At 38.2% G+C, this 25,531-nt stretch overlaps 2 protein-coding genes across 11 annotated transcripts in view; both read right to left on the bottom strand.

Moving 5' to 3' along the window:
- The window catches only part of AMBRA1 (autophagy and beclin 1 regulator 1), a 182,743-nt gene extending 173,690 nt beyond the window's left edge, over positions 1-9,053 (bottom strand). For 5 of the 9 annotated variants that reach the window (XM_037838593.1, XM_037838592.1, XM_037838596.1 and 2 more), the window contains exon 1: positions 8,842-9,053. The gene's annotated coding sequence lies outside the window, so the exon portion shown is untranslated. Of the gene's footprint in view, positions 1-8,438; positions 8,511-8,841 lie in introns of all 9 variants that reach the window. The other 4 variants (XM_037838594.1, XM_037838595.1, XM_037838600.1 and 1 more) reach the window with 2 other exon arrangements.
- A 5,822-nt stretch (positions 9,054-14,875) lies between these two features.
- HARBI1 (harbinger transposase derived 1) lies at positions 14,876-25,463 on the bottom strand. Of its 2 annotated transcripts, none has more exons than XM_037838739.1 (4): positions 25,173-25,463; positions 24,919-25,038; positions 23,990-24,795; positions 14,876-16,776 (listed from the first exon to the last, which is right to left on the bottom strand). In XM_037838739.1, the coding sequence occupies exons 3-4, from the start codon at positions 24,657-24,659 to the stop codon at positions 16,397-16,399; spliced, it is 1,050 nt and encodes a 349-aa protein (XP_037694667.1). In that variant the 5' UTR covers positions 24,660-24,795; positions 24,919-25,038; positions 25,173-25,463; the 3' UTR covers positions 14,876-16,396. The 2 variants fall into 2 exon arrangements, with proteins under 2 accessions (XP_037694667.1, XP_037694668.1); XM_037838740.1 differs by having other exon boundaries at positions 25,406-25,457.
- Positions 25,464-25,531: the final 68 nt, after the last annotated feature.

Here is a 25,531-nt window from a genome sequence, read left to right as displayed (position 1 = left end):
GAACCAAAGCTCGTCCTTACTCTCATGGTCACCCATTAGGCACCTCCAAAAAAAAAAAACAGTTTCAAAAACACTGACTTAAAACAAGACTGACTTCTCTATCTCAGCTCTGCCATTCACCAGCCCTATAACCTTTGGCAAGAAACAATATCTCACTTTTTCCTGTCCTATACAATAGAGATTCCACCATCTACATTACAGGTTTGTTATCACTACTAAATGGAAGAACAAATGTAAAATTCCCAGCACATGGTAAGCACTCAAAAGCTGGCTTTTTTTCTCTTTTATCCTACAATGTTACAGGTGTTGTCAATTCAAGAAAGCGCAATAAATATATTTGATGATATTCTCAGTAGCAGGGAAGTGAACAAATAAATGCTGCCACAGTTCAACTAAAATTAAAAAAACCTAATAAGGGCTTCATTAAAGATACCAATAGAAACAGTCCCCTCCCAGTTTAGACTCCCAATCAGTCAATGACCCATCAACCCCAAAGCACCATTTTGATAATAGACAAGAGATTCCTTATGAGCTGCCTTAATGCAGACACTAGGTGTGAAGTGGCTTAATGAAGCTCTGTGTACCCAAGTTTGGCATTTTCTGAGCTGAATGTTTAAGCTGGCAACTTAATACTGCATTTAATGAGTTTATGTTCATGTTCTACACCAACAGAAATTAATGTTAATCTGCCCATCTTCTGGGCTTCTATTTTCCCAGTCACCACAAACCAAAACCACATCCATGTCATGTGCTCCTTCACCTACGCAATTTTAACCTGGCCCTCACCTAAACTAGTCATTAAAAATCCGTTACCTTAATCTTTACTGATGATGTGTTCCCATTTCTACATGTGTAACTAGAGACCAAAGCAATTTTTACAGGAAGAAGATTCTCAGTTCCAGTCTAAATCCAGCCAACAACTCTCAAATCAGACATTCTATGGAAGCTGCAGATGTTGGCTATGATCTCTATGGTTTCAGAAGAATCATAACACTACTATATCATACAGCCAAGAAAAGACTCACTGAAGGCATTCCACATAGATGTGCAAGCCAAGAAGATTTAGAATGCTAATCTATTTCACTGGGGGACCTTGAGTAATTCACCAAGCATCTATTAGTTATTTTTTCATGAGAAAAATGAAAATATACTCATTAAAAGGCCAGACATGCAGTTACGATTAACTGTTGAACAAATATGTCCTGGGATTACCAGGACCTCAGCAAGCATCTTGGTCTTCCCCCTCATTACTGAAAAGCCCATACCTACATCATCCCAGAAAGACAGCTAAGTCTCTGGGGAAAACAATTCACAACCTCCTTTGGTAAATTCCAATATCTTGTAGTCAGGAAGCTCCTTCTAATTAATATGTAATCTATATCCCTTCTGTTGCAATTAAAACACATTCCCTCTTGCCCTGTTCTCTCTGGAAAGAGAACATCTGTTTCAAACCACCCGAATAAGTCCCTTCAAGAGATTATAAAATATAGCTACTCAAATAGCTTCATATAAACACAAGGCTTTAAATGGGACACCTTAGACAAAGAACATGATTAAGAGTTCTAAATTTCCAGTTTCATCACTGGCTTGCTCTGAAGACGATAGGAAGTTAAAAACATGCAGATGCTGTGCTTCAATTCTCCCATCAGTAAAATGCAAATAATAAAACCAGAATGTCAGGAGAACTAATGGAGACAATGGTCATAAAATGCTTAGCACTTTCCAGGAAAGTCATCGTATAAAATTCTTATGGCTATTACTTGTTGAGGACACAGACTTGCTAATAGTTAATATATACAGACCATCTCTTTCTGCCCCTTCCCATTCCTTAAACTCACTTCAATCTGACCTCAGCCCCTACATTCCTCCAACATCACTCTTGCTATGATCATCAATAATCTGTGTTGTTAAACCCAACAAAATACAGTTGACCATTTCCTTCTTGAAGCATGCCTCTCTCGGTTTCTGTAATAGCACATTCCCCTGTGCTAAATTCCTTGGAGCTTGGTCCTGAGGACTCTTCTCCTCCTCCTCTGTTCTTTTTCTCAAGGTGCTCTCATTAGTTTTCCTCAGCTGTAGTGATACCATATATATATATATATATATATACCAATAGCATCTAGATTTATATCTCCAGTGCCACTTTTGAGCATCAGCCCTTCATTCAACTACTAGTTTGATGTTTCTACTTGCATGTTTTTATAGGCGTCTCACACTTAGTATGATTAAAACTGAGGTCTTCATTTCACTCCCTGATGCTGGTCAAAATCTGCGCTTCCTCCAATGTTTCCATCTCAGAAGCTGCACCTTCATCTACCCAGAAGCTCATGCCAGAAGTCTGGGAATCATACTTGACACCTCTCTCTTCTCACATATCCAATCTACCATTAAGTCTTAGAAGTTCCAATTCCAAAATACCTACTGAATATTTCTACTTTTCTCCATCTCTACTGCTACCGCCTAATCCAAATTATCATCACCTTTTGCCTTGGACTATATGACCTCCTAACTAGACTTTCCCCACTTCTCTTTCCAAACCATTCCCAGAGTACTCTTTTAAAATCATAGATTATGGGGTGCTTAAAATCTTCAAAGGCTTCCAATTACACTTAGAATAAAAATTCAAAATCCTGACACAGACCTGCCTAAGTAGCGTGATCTTATATCCCTCCTTTCCTTCCCCCACTGCTCACTGCATCGCAGCCATATCAAACTTATTTCAGTTTCTCAAAAGCGCCACATTCTTTCCCACCCAGGGGTTTTACACATGCTATTCACTTTGCAAAACCCTTTTGTCTTTCTATTCTCTGCTTAAATATCACTTCTTCAGAGAAATCCTCCCCAAAGCCCTGATCTAACTCAGGCTCCCCTACTATAATTTTTTTACTTTTCCTTCATAGAACTTATATAGTGGCAGTAGTGCAGCGAGGTTAGAATTGTTGAAAGTAGTTTAGAGTCAGTATAACTTAGTGGTCAACAGCAAAGGGACTAAGGAACTAGTCTGCTTGGAATCAAATCCTGGTTCTGCCACTTAATAGCTGTTGACCTTGGAAAAATTGTTCAACCTCTCGTACCACAATTTCCACATCTACAAAATGGGGAGATTGAGTACCTACATCATAACATTATGAGAATGAAAAGAATTAATGATGAAAAATATTTAGTACAATACCTGGCACACAGAAAGCACTGGTTCTGATTAGCTCTTATTATGGTAGACTTTACCACCTACCACAGAAGTAGACATCTAATAAACATTTACTGAATGAATGATTGAAAAATAAAGACTGCTGTTACCATCAGATATTTGTAAATGACAGAGCAACAATATTAAAGAGAGTTGAGAGAAAACTGTGAACAGATAGTTCTGGCAAAGACTGAAGCAACCCATAATTTATAACAGCAAAAGTGGATAAGAGTAACAAAAAACAAACACTACTGGATTCTTAGTCTTTACCACTGTGCACAAATCATGTTCTTTTCCAGAGGTTTACCCAAGGTGACTTGGTAACTTTCACTTTTCCCTAAATATCATTCTTTCTCACTCCTTTAATCTACTTCTTCCAAATCCTTCAACCACCAACCACAGTCCAAATAAATTGTAAAATTCAGAGGCAAGCTTATAAATTTTCTACCTATTTTGCAAAGAAACGGGTATTTTATTCCTAAAATAGCACTGGCCTGTTTTGCTACAAATATTACCAAATCCTGGAAAACTTGCTATCCATCTTATATTTGGAACTCTTTCAGACATTGTTGCTTTCTAGGTTTCTCTTTCTCAATAAAGATTTATCGTTTTACTTTAACTTGAAGGGGTAGAGGGGAAAGAGGAACACATGTTGTTTCAACTTTCTATTCCTTATTCTAGTTTTCTCAAAAGCACCTACCCTTCAATCTGAAAATCACTATTTGTTCTCCTTTTGAAGAACACATATAATCTCTCTTGTATTAATAATAATATTGATAATGATTAATAGCTAGCATATATAGCACTAAGTGCCATTCTAAATGCTTTACATAAATTAACTCATTTAATTCTCACAATTTTCTCACAGCAAGGTTAAATAACTTGCCCAAGTTGCAGAATTAGTAAGTTTGTGGAGCTGGGATTTGAAAGCAGGCTCCCTGGCACTAGAGTCAGTGCCCCTATGATATTATTCAAGAGTTTGGGAAGACACATTTTTCTGCCCTGTTTTCACTGGTCAGTAGACTAAAATACTCCAATTCTCTCCCCAAATCAAACATGTAAATTAATCACCTCCAACTCAGCAAAATTTCAGATGCTTTACTATGTCGGTAAAACACACTAATTTTGGTTGATGGGAGAATATATGTTCTATTCTGAGGAGCAGAAATAAGCAAATGATGAAATCATGAAATGTAAAACTTGCCTCAGTTCATTCTGATAAAATATGATAAAAATATGATTCTAATAAACAATACCAAAAAATGTTTGCAAAATACCTTGAATTTCTTGGGAAAAAAGGCACCAAACAAGATCATAGGTAATATTATATATACACTCAGGAACAGTCTAAATTTTCCCTCTCAGTTTCACAATCCTCCTGAGTCTATTCCCTTATGTAAGGCTAAGTACTTCGTTTATTCTCTGCTACAAATGCAATTAAAAGCATGTGTCCAGCATCTAAATTCACTGAACTCAACTTCCAAAGAATAGTTAATTTGGAAAAATTAGTGAGAATTAATTAAAGTTATGTTAGAATTAAAATAGTAAACTCATTAATAAATCATACTTATTCTTTACTACACCAAATCCTATGTCATCATACATTAAATGACAGACAAATACTACATGCAGCTATCTGAAATGAAGACTTTGATTGTGATGGCAGCAGGAGAATTATTCCTGAATCATAGCATGTTGTGATAGTCACTGTTTAGGTGGATTAAGGAGGGGATGACTGAAGGCTCCAATCCCAGCGAACACTGGCTGTCCTGCCCACTCCTTCATCCCTCTTTCTGTCAGCCCTTGTTTGTTTCATTCAGTGCACTACTTTCAGCCTAAATTTCATTATTTAGCCAACAACTATGCTCCCCACTAGAGTAAACTCTATAAGGGCAAAACCTTCCTATCTTTGTATCCCAGCATCTAATGAGTGTTCAATAAATATTTGCTAGATGAATAAAAGTCTGAAAAGGTATGGGTTGAAATATACAAGTCACAATCAAGAAATAGTTCCAGAAGTTCTGACAGTAATATTTCAGAACTCAGAAAAACACAAGCACGATACAGAACGAAGAAAGTTTAGGTAGAGAAGTGGAGACTATCAACTCTAAGAGCAAAGGAAGACACAGAGAACAATTTAGAAAAGCTATGTGGTACACTAGAACAGATTAATCTAAAGACACACAAGCCAGGACTAACTGGAAGAGATGCGGTAAATATCCTTTGTCTCACCCCATCTAAGCATGCAGTACCTAAAATCACTTCTCTTTCATGAGCACTTCCAAGCACTTACTCCTTTCTTCATACATGTTAGTAAGTTCCTCCAGTGCAGGTTTAATGTTTGTCTACCTCTATCTTTCATGATTGTCTGGCTTAAAGCTACCTTGAAATCAGCAAATTGCCAAAGAACCTAAATGACATCTGTCAATTGTTGTAAGATAGCACAGATGTTAACATTTGACTAGCACTTAATCTTTCTAAAGCTATTTCATGTATTTTTTCTCAACAGAAGTATTGCGACAATTTTTTTCTCCATTCCTTAAATACTCAGAAAAGCAACATAATATGAAGTTCATCAGCCTTGGATTTTAATCCCAGCTCTACTATACACCTGCTGTGTGATCTTAGTCAAATTATCTACCCTCTCTGGGCTTCAGTATTAATGGGGAAAATAATATCTACCCCAGATAACTGTTATAAGTAGTTAATAAGATCACACATGTAAAGAGCATGACGTAGTAAATGTTCAATACAGGACAGTAACCTTCCCTACATTCTCCTCAGTAATTTGTAGTAGAATTCTCAACTCGTAAGCTGTTAAGTCTAGGACTTAAACGAGGGCTCCTGATTCCTTAACCTATTTTCTTTTCATATCACATTGGCAGGCTGCCATATACTACTAGACATGTAAATACTTTCTGTTAATAACTGACCACAAAATGTCTACCTTTTATTAGTAACTAATTTTAGCTTTGTGAAAAGAAAAAGAAAAAAAAATTTCTCTAATTAATTTGGGGAAAAAGGGGTTTAAAAAGATATAATGTAAATTACCCCCAAAACCATAGGAAAGGTTGTACCATAGCACTTCTGTATAATCAGAAATTATGGCAAGAAAAAGAAAGTTCTCTCTGGGTTTATGGGGAACAACTGGAGAAAGAAACAAGAATGACCCTATGATTAAAAGAACTTAAGTTTTGTTTTTTTTTTGTAAACCAAACCACTGAACGAAAATGTTTGTATCCCATCTCAAAATAACTATCAAGAATGAGGCATTTGTTGAAAAAGAGACCTCAGTGTGCTAACAACATAATTTTTTCTCCAATTCCTTTAAGAGGGGCAAGTGCTGCATTATCACATAGGAAGAGTGAGGCAAATTGTTAATAAAAACTGTCATTAATCACAAAGATTCCTGAAGACCATAAATGTTTAGATGCAGTATTAATAAGCTGCATAAAGGAACATGGCCAAAAGAATAAAAGTTTCATAAGTTCCCTAACACATACTGAAAATATTTTGGAAATTATACGGTGTAAAAATGTACATTATTACTCTGTTAAAAATGACATTGTTTTCAGTGATATACATAACTCCAGTCCAGGCCAAATTCTAGAAGATACTTGAAGAAAGCTTCCATCTTTAGTAATTCCCAAGAACTTTCTTACTAAAAGAGAAGGTAGAATTAATTCAATCATATTCTGAAACTTTATATCTCTAAAAGGAAAGGCCAGAAGAGAAACCAGCCTAACACTGACAGAACACAAGACTTGACCAAGTAAGTTAAAAGGTGAGTGAATTTTATTATAAGGCAGGGGAGACGATGATAAACTGATAAAACTCTCCTTGTAACCCTCCCAACCACCACCAAATTTCTTGCCCTCCTCAATCCAAATTAAACCTTTGCCAGTCATTTCCTGCAGAAACATAACAAAATGTTCCTAACATTTTTTTTGTGACATAGCACTCTCCATTTATTTTTTTAGCATTTAATAGGAGCCACGGAGATACTACATGTAACTCTAAATTCTATGCAGAACCTATCATAGAAAAAATAATCCCTTTTCTAAATTCTTTCCTCTGATATAAATTCTTCTCTACCATAAAAACTTCCTTTTCAAAAAGGAAGCCTAACTTCCCAATCTAGATTCTCCAAAAAAAAAAAAAAAAAAAAAAAAGTCTGGTAGCTCTTCGCTAATTCTTTTCTGGGAGCACTGAGGTCCTTGTAACTAGAAAATGGCTCATGATCATATTTGCTGACCTCACAAAAAAATTAGAGGAACAAAAAATCTTTCCAAAACTCACATGAGAATTATAAAATTGTGCAGTAATACAGACTTCTATAGTTTCCATCCAAGGACCAGGACTTTAGTCTGTTCTCTTTTGAGAGCATTCTCTTATTTATTCTACATATTATGGAAACTTAACCAACCTAGAATGACCTCTAGACTGATTTTTTTTTTCAACAAAGAAGCTGCACAAACTAGGACCACAGACACTGAATTCCATGAAAATAAAATGAGTAACAACACTTACAGTACTCCCCAAAGCTTCCAAATTAAAAGAGAAAATGGAAACATAATGAAGTTCCTAGAATGTTAACCAATTTAAATACTTCGATATTAGAATGATTTCAACACACAGGCTTTTAATCTCTACTATATGCAATGATTAAACCACTAGTCAAATATGACAAAACTATCCAAAAGGGAATCCTTGGATTTCCTTTGGATACTTCCTAGAAAGCAAACGTTCACAGGACAAACATCTGATTTCAAAATCTTGACCCTCCCCTGTCTGACACTAACCACTTAAACACCTAGTTTAAAGATTTCCACTAAGAACATGCTGAAGGGAAGGAGGAAATTGGTTTCCACCAGAAAGCAAATTGGACAGTAAGCAAAATTATCAACAAACAAACAAAAGGCATTGCTACTCTCACTAAAATGATACAGACTTTGAAAAGCAAAAAGATCAAATGGCCCCTTTACTTCAGTAGTCGCCTGTGACAGAATCTATTATTCCTAGGAAGGAGGGATCATAGACAACTAAATGACACATCAGTGTGCGCACTAACGGGGTAAAATGGGGGGAAAAATGAACTAGTAAATGACAAAAAGTGACTTACAGTGCCTTTAAAGATCTGCCAAGGATATGGGGGAAAAGTCACGTCCCAGGCCTCAGCCTCAATTTCCCTACCCAAAAAAGGCAAGAACACGACACTTCGCTCACAAGACCTTGTTCCAAATGCCTTCACCTACTCAAGGGTCCCTTCGAAGGTCGGACTCAGAGGGGGTCCCCACTGCAATTGAGTCATGACACCCGGAACCTTAGGGAAGGGAAAAGGAGAACGGAAGAAGGATCACAGAGCGCAAAGCTTTATCGGTTCCTGAAAAGCGATTTTCCCCCCTACACAGGGGGTGCCGACACCCGCCCTAGACCCAACATATACCCTCCCTACCAAAAACCTCCAACAGCCCCAGCATCTCTCCCTCCTTCCAGTCCAGTTCCCTACCGCCCCTCCGGCCGCACCCCCGAACGCAGCCGGGCAGCCGATCCCCTATTGGTGTCTCGGCCGCCGGCCCGCTGGGGCCAAGGTCTTCTCAACCCCACGGCCGAAGGATGCCGGGCCAGGCCTCCCAGGCTCCTCCCGGGCCTACCTGCAAGGCGGGCGGGGGCTCGGTTTGCAGCCCGGGGGGCGGGCTGAGCCACAGAAGGCAGGAACGAAAAAGCAGGAAGGAAGCAAGGAGTCTGCTCTACCGACCGGCGGGAGAAAGCGGCCTGAGCGCGGGGCCTCGCGAATAACTCAGCCCTCGACCCGGCGCCGCCGCCGCTCAGGAGACATCAAGCAAGAAGACGGCGCAAAAGATCACCGAACACACGAACGTCCCAGACATCAATGAAGGAGAGCCCAAGCAATCGTTCAAGGAACCACAGCCGAGCGCCGAAAAACAGCTTGGCTCCAACTCAAAGTCCGTTTCCTGTTCAAGGCATAAATAAACAAATTCAGATCATTAGCCATGGAGTAAAGTAGCCGATGTTTCTTTCATTTTTTGGGTCGGTTGACGGCTACTGGAGTATTTCTTGAGTGTTAAAGGTCAGGTCATAGCATATTTCAGTAACTACCTTATGGACTTCCAACAAGTATTTATCCCAATTAAGCAAATCACGTCACCTCTTCTGACCTTTAATTTTCTCATGGAACATTGTGGTGAATGAATGATTCCTGAGTTTTCTCCAGCTCTAATGTTCTGTGATTTCATGGCTTCCCAGTAATACATTGGTCAGAATAAATATACAGAGAGAGAGAGAAACGAGAGGGAAAGAAGGGGGGGGGGGGGGATGAGAGAGAATCCAGACTGAGGAGCAAAGAAAATAACCTCTATAAAAGTTCCAATTTGACTCCCACAAGCATAGCAGCAAGCAGTCTCAGTACCGCTTTTTCCCTTTTATTTTCCTCTAAAAGGCGAAATATTGATTTAGCTGGTCCCTGAGGCTACCACAGAACCACAGGTGTGCTTTTGACATAATGACCAAAAGTGTCTGGATTCATTGATAACTGTACTTAACGTGGTTTAGTAAGTGTTCTTAGGAATATATATGGAACTATTAGGTGTTCAGATGTTCAAGGAGCATGATATATGCAACCTATTCTCAAATGTTTAGAAAATAGATTAGATAAATAGATGATAGATAATAGAATATATAACAAGTGTAGCAAAATGTTAAAAGTTGATAAATCTGGGTATATGGGAAGGGGATTCATTGGAATTATATTGGTTTTGAATTATTTTTGCAATTGTCCTATAAATTTGAAATTATTTCTAAGTGAAATTTTTTTTGAAGTCTCTGGGTTCAGAACCTGATAAAGTGTATTGACATTTTTATCACCACAATAAAGGCCTCTTTCTGAAGTCTCTTAGAAGACAAACTAATATGCTCATCACAAGTATGGATTTATATGTACATTCGAGGTACAATTCAATAAATAACAGTCAGATCACTACAAATACTGATTACCAAATGTGAGCGATAATACAGTCTACCCCACCTCCTCTTAATGAGGGATGAGACTTGGAGAGGAAGGAATGTAAAAAGAAACAAGACAGTCCCAGCCCTAAAAGAGTTTATAATTTAATTAAAGTAAAAGTGCACACTTATAGCATTAGCTTTTTTTTAAACAACTTAATGCTACTTTTGTATCTCTTCCTTTGTCAGTGAAAATATTTAAGGCAACATATATAATATATACATACATATATATATAATATACATACATACATACATATAATGCAGTAGTCACAGGATAACACCAGAATCCATAATATGGCATTCATGAGGACAAGATACTTGGCTACCACTGTTTTAGAGAATTTTTAAAACAAGCAAACATTATAGCAACATTTATGAAAGTCTAAAAAGAAAAACTTAAAACTCTGCTTCCAAAATGAAAAATTCTAATTCATTCATGTTCCCAAGCAGTCCTTGGAAATATAATTTTGGAAGTTTTTAATTCAAGCAGAGATACAATTGTGTTATTGTTTTGCATCACATCATTTCCCCTACTAAAGTTCTTAATAGTTGTTGCACAGTATTCCATTGAAAGGTTATACTGACATATACCTACTCCCCATTGTTGAATATTTACATTACTTCCAATCATTTTTTACGTAATAAGTACTACTGTACTTGGAAAGAAGCAGTTATAACCTTATTATAATCAGGTTCTGTTGCTCATAAACAACAACAAAAAAAGAGTGACTTATCCAAGGTAGAGGTTTATTTCTCCATCATGTAAAAGAAATCCAGGGATTTTCAGCATAGGATAAAGAAAGCAGTTCAGTGTTAGGGACCAGGTTCCTTCTATCTTGTTGCTTTGCCACTCTCAATTAATGGCTTCCACCTCAGGTCCAAGATAACTGCTCTAACTCCATCCATCATGTCCTCATTCTGACCAGAAGGAAGCTAAAAGAAGAAAGGTATGTCTCCCAGCTGTAAGGACATATATTGAAAATAGCACAGGACTCTTACATGCATATCCTATTGGATATACATGTAAGTCACATAGCCACACCCAACTGTAAGAGAAGCTGGGAATTAGTTTTTATCCTGGGCAGCCATGTGCCCACTACAATCAGGGGTGAATGGATACTATACAGTTAAATCTTCCTGGAGCCAAATGAAGAGCAGGCAAATAGACCTGCATTTGCAGCCTCCCCAGAGCTGAATTTCCAGTCTTAGAGCACATGCTTGAGATACATGTTCTTGAAGAAACCTGTGGGGCATAGCTTCAGCTCTGATTCAAACTTGACTCAAATTACTACATTATTTTGAAACCTTATTGCAGTGATAAAGGCTAAAGAGACTAATTTCAAAGCTATAAGAAGTTTTTGGTTTTTCAAAAGCTGGAGACTTTTATTCTGGGAAAATCTAAAAGTAATGTAAATCTAAAATCATTTTCTGAAAATGGAGATACTTGAGGAGCTGTGGCTTTATGAAACTTGACTGGCCTGTGAGACCATGGAAAAGATGGTCAATTCTGCAGGCAGTTGCATCTCCACAGATAAATTTCCTTTAGAGAACTGTTTCTTTTTAAGTGTGGTTTAAACTGACGTGTAACAGCAAACTATTTCTTGTTCTTATGGGGACATCTATGTGGATCAAGGGGTTATTCACAAGAGATGAGTAATTGAAAACCCCCAAACCTACAAGAAAGTACTCACACAGGAGGAAGACTGTAAAAAATAAACCAAGAGGGCAGAGGTAAAAGGCATCCCAGGCTATACACTGATACCCTACATAAGACTCAATAATTCATTGATTCCTGGGTTGGTTGTTGACTATTGTATTCTGATAGGATTCCTCTAGTGGAGCCATCCCCTTGAAGGTCTGAAGGTGCTTCTCCCTGAGATAGCATGACCAGCCTTCCCAGTTTGCCCAGGACTGAGGGACTTTCCAGGACACAGAACTTTCAATGCTAAAACTGACATACTAGGCAACCCAGGATGACTGATCACTGTAAGAATGGACCTTGCCAATGTCAATCACATGGAAAGAATTTGGAAAGACCAAACCATGAAAAAGAGGATTTAGACATGTTGGCCTGGGGAATTGTTGGGGAGGGGGAGCAGAGGGATGGGGATCTGCACTTGGTCTTGGCTCTGGGCTCTGAGAAACTAGTTCTACAGCACTCTGGGTGGTAGAAATCAGATGTGAACCAAGGGTGAAATAGCTATGATGAGTCATCTTATTAGGAAGTCCAGGAAGAGGAGTTTGCCTTGGCTTTAACAGCAGTCAAAATGATGAGCCAATTGTTGATTTTACTGTTGCAATTCTATTCTGCTCTTTTGTGGCCTGGTCCCAATGCCCTGTGGGGTAACGTATACACTTTGGGCAGGAATGGTAAAGGTGAATGCGGTGCAGTCATGTAGGAGCAGCCCAGGGAAGGGGAGAAATCTCAGAACAGTAGGAAATCACTGGTAGCAGAGTGAGAGGAGGCTCTTCCTTCTTTGGAATTATTTATATTCAATAAATTTTGTAGGTGGAATTTATTAATGAGTTGAAATATATGGACATTTTAAGGTCCAGAATGGCAAAGAAATCAGCCTCTCCATAAAAGACAGTACTATATGTAAGGGTTAGAGAAAGTTAAAGTCCCAACAGAATAAAGGATCATTAATGTTTTGCTGGGCAAACATGGAGACCCCTCAGTGGTTTGAAGCTGTTATATACCCCAGAAAAGGCCATGTTCTTTTAATCCATTCCCATGGGTGCAGACCAGTGGTAGGTAGGATCTTTTGGTTAACTTATCCTAATTGAGAGGTGACCCACCCCACTCAAGATCGGTCTTAATCCTTTTACTGGAGTCCTTTAAGAGAAATTAAATTGAGAAGCTCACAGAGAAAAACCCCAGAGAAGCTTAGAGAGGACCCACAGAGGCTCAGAGAGGAGGAAGTCACTGAAGTCAGAAACTGAAAGCAACAAAACCTGAAACCCAGGAGAGAAGGACCAGCAGACACCGGCCATATGCCTTCCCATGTAACAGAGGTGTCCCAGATGCCAACACTCTTTCTTCAAAGAAGGTATCATCTTGTGATGCCTTAATTTGGACATTTCCACAGCCTTAAACTATAAATTTGTAAGCTAATAAATCCCCATTGTAAAAGCCAACCCATTTCTGGTATATTGCATTCCAGCAGATTTAGCAAACTGAAACAACTCCTTTCAAATAGTCTTTTGAAATTTGATAACTTAAGATTTTCAAAATCTGTTTTCCTTTCTCCTGATGAGTATCCTGAGATCTCATCTGTCCTATGTGGTTATCACAAAGGGTATCTCATGTTGTAGTCATCTAAAAAATAATGCCTGTGATTTTTATGTGTTGGGGAACTGGAGTCATCCCAGCCCTCAGCTATTATTTTTCTTCCTTCCTGCATTTCCATTCTTATAATCAACACTTATTTCCACAAAAATTTGGATAATCTTAATGGGATCTAGAAAGCATCATGGACCCTGAGGACATGAGTGTGTACAATGTTAAGACACCCTGATTTCTTCCTGAATTTCTTGACCTCCTCCTAACATCTCCTCTATTGCCAGGGAAAGCCAATGCTAAGCAGTTCTCAGTTTAGAAAGGCTTTGTTGTTTCAGGTAGGGATAAATTCTTAGTCAGTCTATTAAGTCTAGCACCTATTTCCCCCTCCCTACCTTTTATGTCTTCACTATATGATGTCAAATTGTCTTGTTTTTTGTCCCTAAACTAATTTAACTTGCTATAGATCCCTTTCACTCCAAGATTAAGGAAAGGAACTCCACCCGTTTGGTTCATTTTAAGCTAAGAATCTATTTATAGTCCTCATTCTGTATAATTTGGAATTGGTAAACCAGTGATGAGCCAACATTGTAGTTTTCCCTTAATATATCCTGAGACTTTTCTGACTTGAAATATCTAAGGGCAAATCTAGAAAACTCCTGTTGGCCAGATGGAGTGATCTGTGGAAAGGCGAGGCTTACACAAGAAAGGCAAAATCCTTAACTTTTTCCCAAAACCATACCAGGAAGAAGCTATAAAACCATAGTAAGATCTCAAGGAGAGAAGTCTTCTCAGGCACTTGAACAAATACTTGACAATTTATAAGTACAGACCCTGATCCCCTCCCCTAGATCATTTTGGGAAAAGTATTTTGGACTGAAAAAAATCCTGGCCTGTAAAAATCCAGGTCTAAAGGAAATTAAAATTGTAGATTTGAAGAGTTACCCTATGGAATTATTAGGAAATAGAATGTTCCCAGGGAAAAACACTGCCAGTCAGTGATCAGTCAGTTCAGCACTTAGAAATATCTTTGGTATGCGATAGACTTGAAACTGCTTTTGCAATCTCTCCAAGACTGTCCCTTCCACTAAGGCTTCATGTCACCATTGAGTGAATTAAGTTGTGAAAAACCTCAATTTTCCTTAAATGTAGGTATTTAAGGCTAAAATGCCAGGCACTTTCTGTGATTTTACACCCACCTTGCCACTTATGATACATGTGTGGCAATAAGCTTTTCCTGATATAATACACATAATAGAACCAAAACTTTATGGGGGAAATACCCACTTCAGGAAGCTGAAGAAGGCAGTGAGAGTTAAGGTACTGCCTTATCAGGGAGACAAAGCAGACTTGGGACACAAGTAAAACTTTACAAAGAAAAAAAAAATGTAACAGGGCATCTGTATTGCACAATGCATAAAGTTTCCATACATCTCCAATTTGTCCATCACCTCAATGACATCACTGAACAGATTAAGCTCAACCTCCTGCCAAGTGAACTCACTCTTTATAGAGTAGGACAATGATGGAAAATAGCATTTGGAGTAGAAATGAACAGCAGATAATCCATAATTGTTTTTAATTTGGGGGATGAATCACCTTCAATTTATTTCCAAATCTCTTCTGTCATCAGCTGTTCATTTCTTTACTCTGAAAATCACCAGATTAACACTGCCAAAGGCAGGTAGGAAATGATCCAAGAGGAGAGTTCAGAGATACCACATGGTGAGTGGCTGAGAAACTGGCAACAAAACAATCCTCAGGAAAGTCTTTTTGCCCCAGCAAAGGCACAAATGTGTGAACCTAATTCACACTTTCATTATTCCAATCAGGTTATTTTTACATCAGTATAATTTTAGAAAAAAAGACATGGTGAAGAATTTTTTATTTCCTAGGAAATTCTGCCTATCACTTTCCGCACAAGATATCCAAGTAGGTCTAACTCCAGAATTCATTTCAAGCCAAGAAACTGTATTCCTTTTACCTGTTCTTTTTATTACTTTCACACACCTTCTTCATTCCCTCTTTCTTCTAATACTAGGAATTCCAAAACAGAATAGCTGAACAGACATGCTAAATCATCATAATATCTATTTAGATATTAGCAGTCTAAAGCTCAATGAATCTCATTTGCCCATCAATCTATCAAGGTCTTTAGATTCCCTGTGAAGTATAAATTTGCTATTTTATATGTATTTGAGTTGGGTTAAACTCATTGGGTTCTTGAAACCATATAGTCTCTAACTCCTGTTTAGGGTTGGAAATAAGAGATTGGAGTCCAGATATTTTCCCTAGGAATTGGTCCAAACAATAGCCAAATTATTGCAGATAGGTTAAAGATGGAAGTTATAGGCTGTCCCTTACATCATCTTAAAAGAACAAAGCTGTAAACTCAGCCATTTACTGATGCAGAATACCATTCCCCAACTTAAATATGCTCTTCACATTTGCCTCAGATTATGCCTACACAGGCAGTAAAGTTGAAAAACTAAAATACCATCTACATAATTCAGGGCAAACAAATATTTTTTTTTCATTTGAAATCTCCAGATAATTGAAATTAAAGAAAATGTTTGGACTATATTTTCCCCTTTACTTTGATTTTATAGGTACAATCATAGATGTGTGCAACCAGGGAGATTTTAAATGAATGGTACTCAACCTGGGGTTAACTGGACAGTAGAAAACTGTTGTCTTACTTTTAGTTTAGTTAATAAATTTGCAAATGAATCAAGTTATTCTGGTATAGCCCAAATCCTCCTACAACATACACATTAAATGTCAATTTATGACAAGTGTCCCCACACTCAGTCATGCTAGATGATGGAACGGTGTCGGGGGTGGTAAGGATGAAAGCTTGTCACAACTCCTTCTAGAAAGTCTCCTTCCTCCCACCTTACACATTAGCTAAAATGAGTGAGCATCAGCTCCTGACGGATACGGTCAGCCTCTAAGTCCAGGGACTCCATATGCTCATACTCTTCCTCAGGGGGCTGTTCCATGGATCCAATTGTTGAAGAGGACCAAACATCCATCCCATGCTCCAGGGAGATGTTGTGGAGAACACAACAAGCCAAAATGATGTGGCTGGACTTCTCTGGTGAGTACTGCAGTGCCCCCTTAGATCCATCCAGGCAGCGGAATCGGGAGCAGAGGGTTTGGAAAGTCTTCTCAATCACACTATGAGTGGCAGAATGGGCCACATTATACCGATATTCGGCTGGAGTTTCAGGAATCTGAAGTGGGGTCATGAGCCAGGTGCAGAGAAAGAAGGAACTGTCACCTGTGGAAAAGGGGCAAAGAAATCATAAATGATTACAAGTGGATACAAACAAGAATGGGAAATTCAGGAACACAGACTGAGAATGGACAAGAAAACTCAACAGCCTCTGGAGTAAAGGACACCAGAAAAAAACAAGAAGAAAATGCTGTGTTAAAAAGAAATCATGCCCAATTTAATAAGTCAAGCCCTCGATCTTGGGGCTTGCCTTTATGAAACCTATTCCTGAAAAGGAGAAGCTAAGCCTACTTATAATTACGCCTAAGAGTCACCCTCAGAGAATCTCTTCTGTTGCTCAGATGTGACCTCTTTGGTCTCAGCCAACTCTACAAATAAATTCACTACATCCCCGCTACGTGGGACATGACTCCCAGGGGTGTAAATCTTCCTGACAACAAGGGACATGACTCCCAAGGATGAGCCTGGCCCTGGCACTGTGGGATTGAGAATGCTGCCTTGACCAAAAGGTGGAAAAGAAATAAAACAAAATAAAGTTTCAATTGGCGAAGAGATTTCAAATAGAGTCGAGAGGTCATTCTGGAGGTTATTCTTATGCATTATATAGATATTTCTTTTTAGTTTCTAGTGTATTAGAATAGCTAGAAGGAAATACCTGAATCTGTTGAACTGTTCCAGTAGACTTGATTCTTGATGATGACTGTATAACTATATAGCTTTTATCATGTGACTGTGTGATTGTAAAAACCTTGTGACTGACACTCCCTTTACCCAGTATATAGGCAGATGAGTAATAAAATAAAGACTATATACATATATATATATATGCAATAGGGGAGGAGAAGAGGTGTGGGATGTTTTGAGTATTCTTTTTTATTTTTTTATTTTGGAGTAATGAAAATGTTCTAAAATTGATTGTGACAATGAATGCACAACTATATGATGATACTGTGAGCCACTGATTGTATACTTTAGATGGATTACATGGTGTGTGAATAACTCTCAATGAAATTGCATTTAAAAAAAAGAAAGAAAGCATGCCGAAAAGATGGAGGCAATCCAAGTGTCCATCAACTGACGAATGGGTAAACAAAATGTAGCACATACACAAAATGGAATATTATTCAGCCACAATGAAGTTCTGATACATGTAACAACATGGGATGAACCTTGCAGACATCAAGTTGAGTGAAATAAGCCAGACACAAAAGGACAAATATTGTATGATCTCACTGATATGAAATAATTAGAATAAGCAAATTCATAGTCACAAACTAGAATATAAGTTACCAGGGTTTGGACTGAGGGTAGGTAATAGGAAGTTAATGCATTAATTGTACAGAGTGTCTATTTGGGATGCTGGAAAAGTTTTGGTAGTGGATGGTGGTGATGGTAGCACAACATTATGAACACAATCAGCACTGAAATAAATACTTGAATTTGGTTAAAAGGAGAAATTTTGGGTTGTATATATGTTACAAGAATAAAAATTTAAAAAGAAAAAAAGAAAATCCATAGGACTGTACAACACAAACAGTGAACCCGAGGGTAAACCATGGACTATTGTTAATAATACAATTATAAAAATGTTCTTCATCAATTGTAACAAATGTACCAGATTAATCTAATGCAAGATGTTAATAATAGGGTGGTATATGGTAATTCAGTATTTTATGAATGATTTTTCTGTAAATCTACAACTTTTCTTGGAAAAAAAAAAAAAGGTATGCTAGTGTCATGAACAGAAAGACAGTGTCTTGATTGAGTATATCCTTGGTTAAGACCGAGAAAAAAGCTGCAAGTTAAAGAAAGCCAAGTCTGAAAGAATGTAGGGAGGAGGTGAAGGCATTGGAAGAAAAAAAATTCCTGGAATTTCTGAATTCACAGATACTACTCTTTAATAAAAAGGCTTAGTAAAAACTATCACATAGCAAGACTGGATATCTCTGAAGAGTGGGAGAGCAAGAAAGATAAAGAGAATTCTCCCAGGATATCTCAAGACACTTACCAGGAAAATTTCTAACTTTACCATTAAAGTTTCAAGTCTGAAAGCACCACCTGGGGATTTCAGAGTACTACATAGACAATAATCATTCATACTCCCAATGATAAGAATGAGATAAAGTCCCAGCATTTGTAGCAGAGATCAGGACTCAGGTGTTCTGCCTTTCCAGGTATCACACTCACTAGAACCACGCCTTTACTTGTAACAGAGGAACCAGTAGAATTCCACATTAACAAGGACAGCATAAACATAATGATGCAAATGGTAATGGTGAGTGATAAGGAAATGAAATCGGAAGTCAATTAAAATAATATATGCAAGGCATTTCCTTTAAGTGACTTCCTTATGGAATGATCCTGGGAGGTGCTGAAAATAAAAAAACAAAACTGGGATGCAATGTCCTAATACAACAAACAAGTACAATGTTTCTATAATGTTTAATTGTCATGACTCACTACCCCTGGCAGATGAAGTATCTTATGCACAGGCACAACCTCTTAGAAATATAGGACAAATAGGCCTTAGGAATACCTATTTGCACAATTGCTGTGCTCATAACACATCATCAATTTTGGAGAATAGCTATGGAACATTCAGGGTGTGCTGCGCACTGTTCCAAACATGTAGGACTCCTTTCTTTTTATGAGCTTACATTTCTAAGAACTGAATTACTTTTAAATATCTAAGAAGTCTCACCATCAACAAAATTTTCAAGTTTTATACTTAGCCGGCTCATCTTTTCCTAAGTACAACCTATTCTAATTGAACCCATTCCTATTAAATACTGAATTTAAGAAACTGATGATATATTTACAGAACTAAATTTCTCCACTCTACTCCTTTTCCCGTTACTCCCATTGTTCATCAGTCCAAGACCTGCCTGACCATCAAAACTGGGATAGTCAGCTGGTACAAATTTTATTCTGGTTCCAGAAACCAGGGTTGAGACTAGCTCCTCCACCTGCTCACTGGGTGATCCTGAGTGTTTCAACCTCATTGCAGTTCAGACTTTTCATGTATAAAATGATGCTATTAATATCTTCCCTCCCTTATTTCATAGTTTTTGTGTTGTAAATATTTTTCAGATATATGTAAAGCACTGAACTCAGAATAACTTTTAAAAACATTCTGTTTTCTTAATTCTTTACCTAGACTGTTAGAAGCATGGGTGTGGACCCAAAATTCCACTGGCTCCCATAATGAAAAACTAACACCAATTTTTTACTGAACACCTACTACATAGCAGGCCCTGTGCTAGGCACTTTAAAAATATTCTCTCTTATTACCCACATCCCAACTCTTCAAATTTAGATATTATTGGATTTGTTTTACCAATGAGAAGACCAAAAGATATGACAGGCAGTCTCTTATTTGTCAGGCAAAGGAAGGGACTAGTCAGTCAATGTTAATGTCAGGTTCAGTCACTAAAACAATGGTGTAATGCTGCAGAAGAGAATAAGATAAAATTTTAAGATAAATGCCAAAGCACAGAGATGCTAAAAGATATTGTGATATTGGTTAAAGTTTCTCTAAGAAATTGAATGGGTCTTAAATGGGGAAACATACAGGGCAAACCAGGCAATGCAAAACTTTTGTAAAATGCTCCATCCTATTAATTGGTTATAATCAATGCACCACTGGAAGGCACACACTCAGGAGAGGATTAGGATCAGAAGTGCTAAACGGATTACAATTGTTTACATGATCAGTCATTCAGAAGATATTCTGGCAGATTTTACCCAAAGTGGCCAAGAGCTGAAGAACTAGGAACTCAGGCTGAATGGTTTGCTGCAGCAGATACATCTAGAGAAGGGCAATTAGGTAACACAGTCTAAAGAGAAGATGAGAATGAGGACAGGAAGAGATGACACCTTAGGTGAAAATATGCAAAAGCATAAGGCAGAATCACAGCCAGTTCTAGGTTTGGCTTCTCCTCTTTCCCATCCCACAAATCCAATAGTTTTCTTTGGATACAGTCATCTTACCTTATTTATTTTTAAAAACATTTTGTCATTCCTCATAATCCTAGCAATCTTCGCCCACATCATTCCATTGTCCACACATCTTCGAAAGACCAATGTTTTCCAAAGTGCCCAATAATGCAAATTATTTAGGGATCTGTTAAAAATGGATGCCTAGACTCTTTCCTTAAAGATTCTCATTCTGTAAGTTTGAAGTGGGGCCTTGTAATGTACATTTTTAATAAATTCCCCAAATGATTCTTTTGAGCTGGAAAATTTGAGAAACACCGCACTTGTTCAGGGGTCTTCAAACTAGTCTTCCTACAGAGCTCACAAGCTGGTACCCATAGTACTAAGGGAATCAATTTCTACCTCCTCAACTTCCTAAGTCCTCTTTCCTATTAGCATCCTCAGTGCTGGTTCCAAAATAGAACTTAATAAACATTTATTAAATGTTGTTGCAGTATCCCTCCACTTCTGCACTTTCCAGAAAGAAGAGAATCAGATAAGTATATAAAACTTTTTCAGAACTTTTACTTACTTTCAACTATATCCAGTAACAAACTATTTTAAAGCCGTAATTCCAAATGAATCTGGTTTACCAAAGTGTGAAGAAAAAGAAAATTGGTAATTTCCATATGACCTTGAAGTTGTTAACAAAAAGATTATTTGTCAGAGTAACTCCTTATATGATGTTGTTGAAAAACTTAAGTCTCAGTTTGCTTATCTCAAAATCGGGAATAATGATGCTTCATGGTTGCATTCAGGATCAAATGAGACAATGTATATAAAACTCTTAGCACACTGTTCAGGAAATGGTAGTTAGTAGTTGTTATTATAATGACCAAGGCCCACTTCAATATCTACCTTTCCATGACACCTTCCCAGCAATATTCATCTTTCCCTTTTCTGATTTCCTCCAGCAATTATACGCCAATTTACGTATTTGATGTTTTGCTGCCTTGCACTGTTACATAGCTGTTTTAGGTATTATTAAGTCTTATGTCTTCAACAAGGTTATAAACTTTAAAAAATAGAAGCCATGTTTTCCATTGGACAATGCCAAGCACATAATACATATTGACTATTTCTTGGTTTATCACTATTCTTCATTTATAATTTAAAATATCCTTACTGTTTTCTGTTTGTTTTATTCTTTTGGAAATGAAGTACTAGAGAAACTGTATTTACAAAGAGCAACAGCTAAACTCAGACACCACTTAAATGACTTCTGGGCTTCTCAGAGGACCAGCCTTATCTCTCTGATCTCTGACCCTAACCAATGGTACAATGTCACTTAAACATTCAAAAATTACACAGAGAAACCCCAGCCTTCAGGCACTGTTCCTGTGATTGGTGAGACAATGGCTTAAAAAAAAAAAAATCAGATTTATCTCAAAACTGTACTTTCCTGCTTATTTTTTACTTGATAGATCCATTTGGGCCCTGCCTATCCAAACATTAATATCCTAGCACTTCCTGAACATTATACAATTTATTTCCCAGTATTTGCAACTCAGAGAAGTATTTGGTTATTAAAATAAAGTTCTTATGAAAATGAAGTGAGTCTAACCACATTAATGCAAAATGTTAATAACAGACAAAACTGTGTGTGAGACGGGGTGTATAGGAACTCTGTACTTTCCATATGATTTTTCTGCAAACCTACAACTGGTCTAAAAAATAAACAAACAAATACATAAGATATTAAAAAAAATGAAACAAGTCTAATAACACTGGAACTAGCCATTAACGTTTAAGTAGAAAGAAGGGACACAAGAGGACTGAACATGCTAATTTCACTCACTTTAAATACAAATGGCAAGGAAAGTATGTGAACTTTAGATGGAAACAGTGATAAATCCTGATACTACATTAATAAATTCATTTTCAGACTCAAAACAATCAGACTTCCTGATGATCAGAAGCAAAGAGGAGCTTCTTGAGAAGCACTCTAGCCCCAGCCACTCCACTCCTGACAAACGTTCAGGAGCCTAGCTCAGTATTTAATTTGGAAGCATAGCATAGTGATTAATTTTTGCTCCACCACTTTCTAGCTGAATGACCACAGGCAAGTGACCTAAATTTTCCATGCCTCAGTTGCCTCTCCTATAAAAATGCTGATAATTAGTATCTAACTCTTTTAAGTTTTTTTAATGATTAAATGAGAGAATCCATGCAAAGTACTTAAAACATTGCCTGACAAATTCTAAGGGCTCAGTAAGTATTAGCTTGATTGCTAAGGTACCAAAGCAAAGAGTTTCATAAGAGATCAGCTTGGCACTTCAGTACTCCTACAGCTATGGGAAAAGTAGCTAGATTAGACACTTAAGATGAAGGTCTAGCAGGGTAGAGATAAACTGGAGCACTGAAGGCAGGATAGATAAATTTCTAAGAAAGTAAGTCAGATGCCAGTACCTATGTTCTGGCACAGACAATGGCATGTAGAAGCAAGAACTCAAGAAAATCAGTAAGTTCCAAGATATTACACATGATACTCCGACAGTACTAAATCAATTACTCTGCAGCAATCTCTCCCCACTTGCAACAGGGGAAGTTTCTCTTCAATGTGCCAATGAGTATGTCAAAGAGAAATATTTCGAGTGTCTACTACATATTAAGAACTGTGCTATGAGCAAGTGCAGTACAGATATGATCAGTGGTCCTAAAAGAGAAGTCTTCCAAACTCAACTTATCTTCATCTCTCACATCATATGTGATAGATAAGATAACCCTTCTCCTATTGTTCATGTAAGAGTAGTACTTAAAACAAAACAAACAAACAAACAAAAAACCAAACTAATCTGCCAAGCTCAAGGGTTTTATCACTATTAACTAACTGTACTCTCCATAGCTGGACAGTCATCTCTCAGTTCACATTGCTCAGTATTAAATGGGGTCCTGCGCTACTCTATATCACTATGGAAGGCTTTCCAACTCTTCTTAAAAACCTATTTGTATGGAAGTTAGACATATCTGTGAAGTGAGTTTCTATAACGAGAACTGTCTTAGTATGGTCTAATATCATTTTCATATAGATATCATGGTGACAGTCACCAATTGCAAAAATATCTTATACATTTGTACACTTTAGAATGAACTTTCTTATATATTACCTAATCATGACAATTTTTATAAATGATAAAAATTAAGGTTCAGAGTTCTCACCTGAAGTCTCAAAAAATGTAACAGGACTAGGACCCAGGTTTATAGACCCCCATATTTCATTCTATTCTGCTCCATAATTTTTTTTTATGGCTACAAAATGAAATGAATATGCCTGCAAACTTACCAAGCAGCCAGCTATCTTTGTGCATCCCAGCTTCAAACTGACTACTGAGAGAAGACTGCTGCAGCACAGCATAGTCCTGTAGGCTGCCTGGCCAGTTTGTTTCCACGGTCATTACTGCCCCTCTGATGTCACACACCATCAGGCAGTTTAAAGAATGCAGACCTTTGCGGTTCACATAGGAAAGGTCTTCCGCATTTGGTGCCTTGATTGCCACATGGATGCAGTCAACCACCCCTATCACTCCTGGCATCCCTGCCAACCCATAGAATTCATCCTTCAGAGCCTGCATGGAGGCTTCATCAGCCGGAAAGTGAATGAATTGTGAGGCCCTTTCCACAAGCGCTTCAGTGACATTAGCAACACAACGACTCATAGATGCCTGACTGATTCCAATAGCATCTCCTATCCGAGTCTGGAAGGAACCTGAGGTATAGAAGCCCAAAGCTGCAAGGATCTGTGTCTCTGGGCTAATAGCCCTGGATCGTTGAGTAGGTCTAGAAAGACTTGCCCCCAAGAGCTCCACCAAGTAATAAATGAACTGTCGAGGAAACCCATACATAGACATCAAGTATTCATCAGTCACATCATCCAGCTTAAAGCGATCCAATGTCCGGTGACCTCGGCCATACAGCAAGAGATCACAGTCAAGCACTGTTATTGGTATAGCCATGGTGAACGTGAATGTTGTCTCTCCTTCTCTCTACTACTTTTTCTGAACTCCTCCCAGTTAAGCTGTTGGTGTAGGAAGGTATTTAAGGAAGTGTCAGAATTCAAATTAAATGGCTCTGGCATTTATAATCTTCTCTCTGTAAAGGTTAAAAGAAAAAAACAACATTAGAAACCTACCATGGACTTAAAGAAATGACTGAAAGGCTACAACAGCACCTTTTCTACAAATTTTCATTCTATTAAAGTAAAAGATGCTGTACCTATAATTCTGGGTTTTTCTCCATCAACGTAGGGCTGAGACAGGCTTGTTCTTGTTTGAGGGTTATTGGGAGTTCAATCCTGGTGGCTCATTTAACGCCTGTTGTTTCAACGGAGAACCGCTAAAGATTAATGGGGTTGATGGCATTAATTAATCAAAAGGTAAAGGAGGTCTCCTCCTAACTATACAGGACACGAAGCAGCTGACATAAGTCACAACTACCCTAGGCAGAAATTAAGCAAGTTTTCCCCTCACCCTAAGAAATCCAAATCGTAAGGCTGAGAGCTAGGAAGTAGGAAAGACCAGGCAGGTTGGAAGGAAAGCGCGAAAGAGGATGGGAGAGCCAGGGTCGGGAGGCGACTCCGCAGCTTTTCCGGGGCGCCTTGGAGATGCACAGAAGTCTAACTGCGCCTGCCACTCGAAACCAGCCAAGGCCCATCGCCCACCTCTCAGCGGCTGGCAGGTTACCAGCCTCACTCCCCACCCACCGACCCAACCAGCCGGGTCCGGCCCTCCTCCGGAACCGGCGGCCGCTCACAGGTAGCCACGGCGCGCAACAGTAGCACCGCCCCCCTCGCGTCAGCTCCCGCCCCACGCCGCGTCCTCACTGCCGC

Source organism: Choloepus didactylus, chromosome 6 (assembly GCF_015220235.1).
Source record: "Choloepus didactylus isolate mChoDid1 chromosome 6, mChoDid1.pri, whole genome shotgun sequence".
NCBI classification, from domain to species: Eukaryota; Metazoa; Chordata; class Mammalia; order Pilosa; family Megalonychidae; genus Choloepus; species Choloepus didactylus.
The sequence above is the reverse complement of the archived record's forward strand: the minus strand, read 5'-3'. Positions and strand labels throughout refer to the sequence as shown.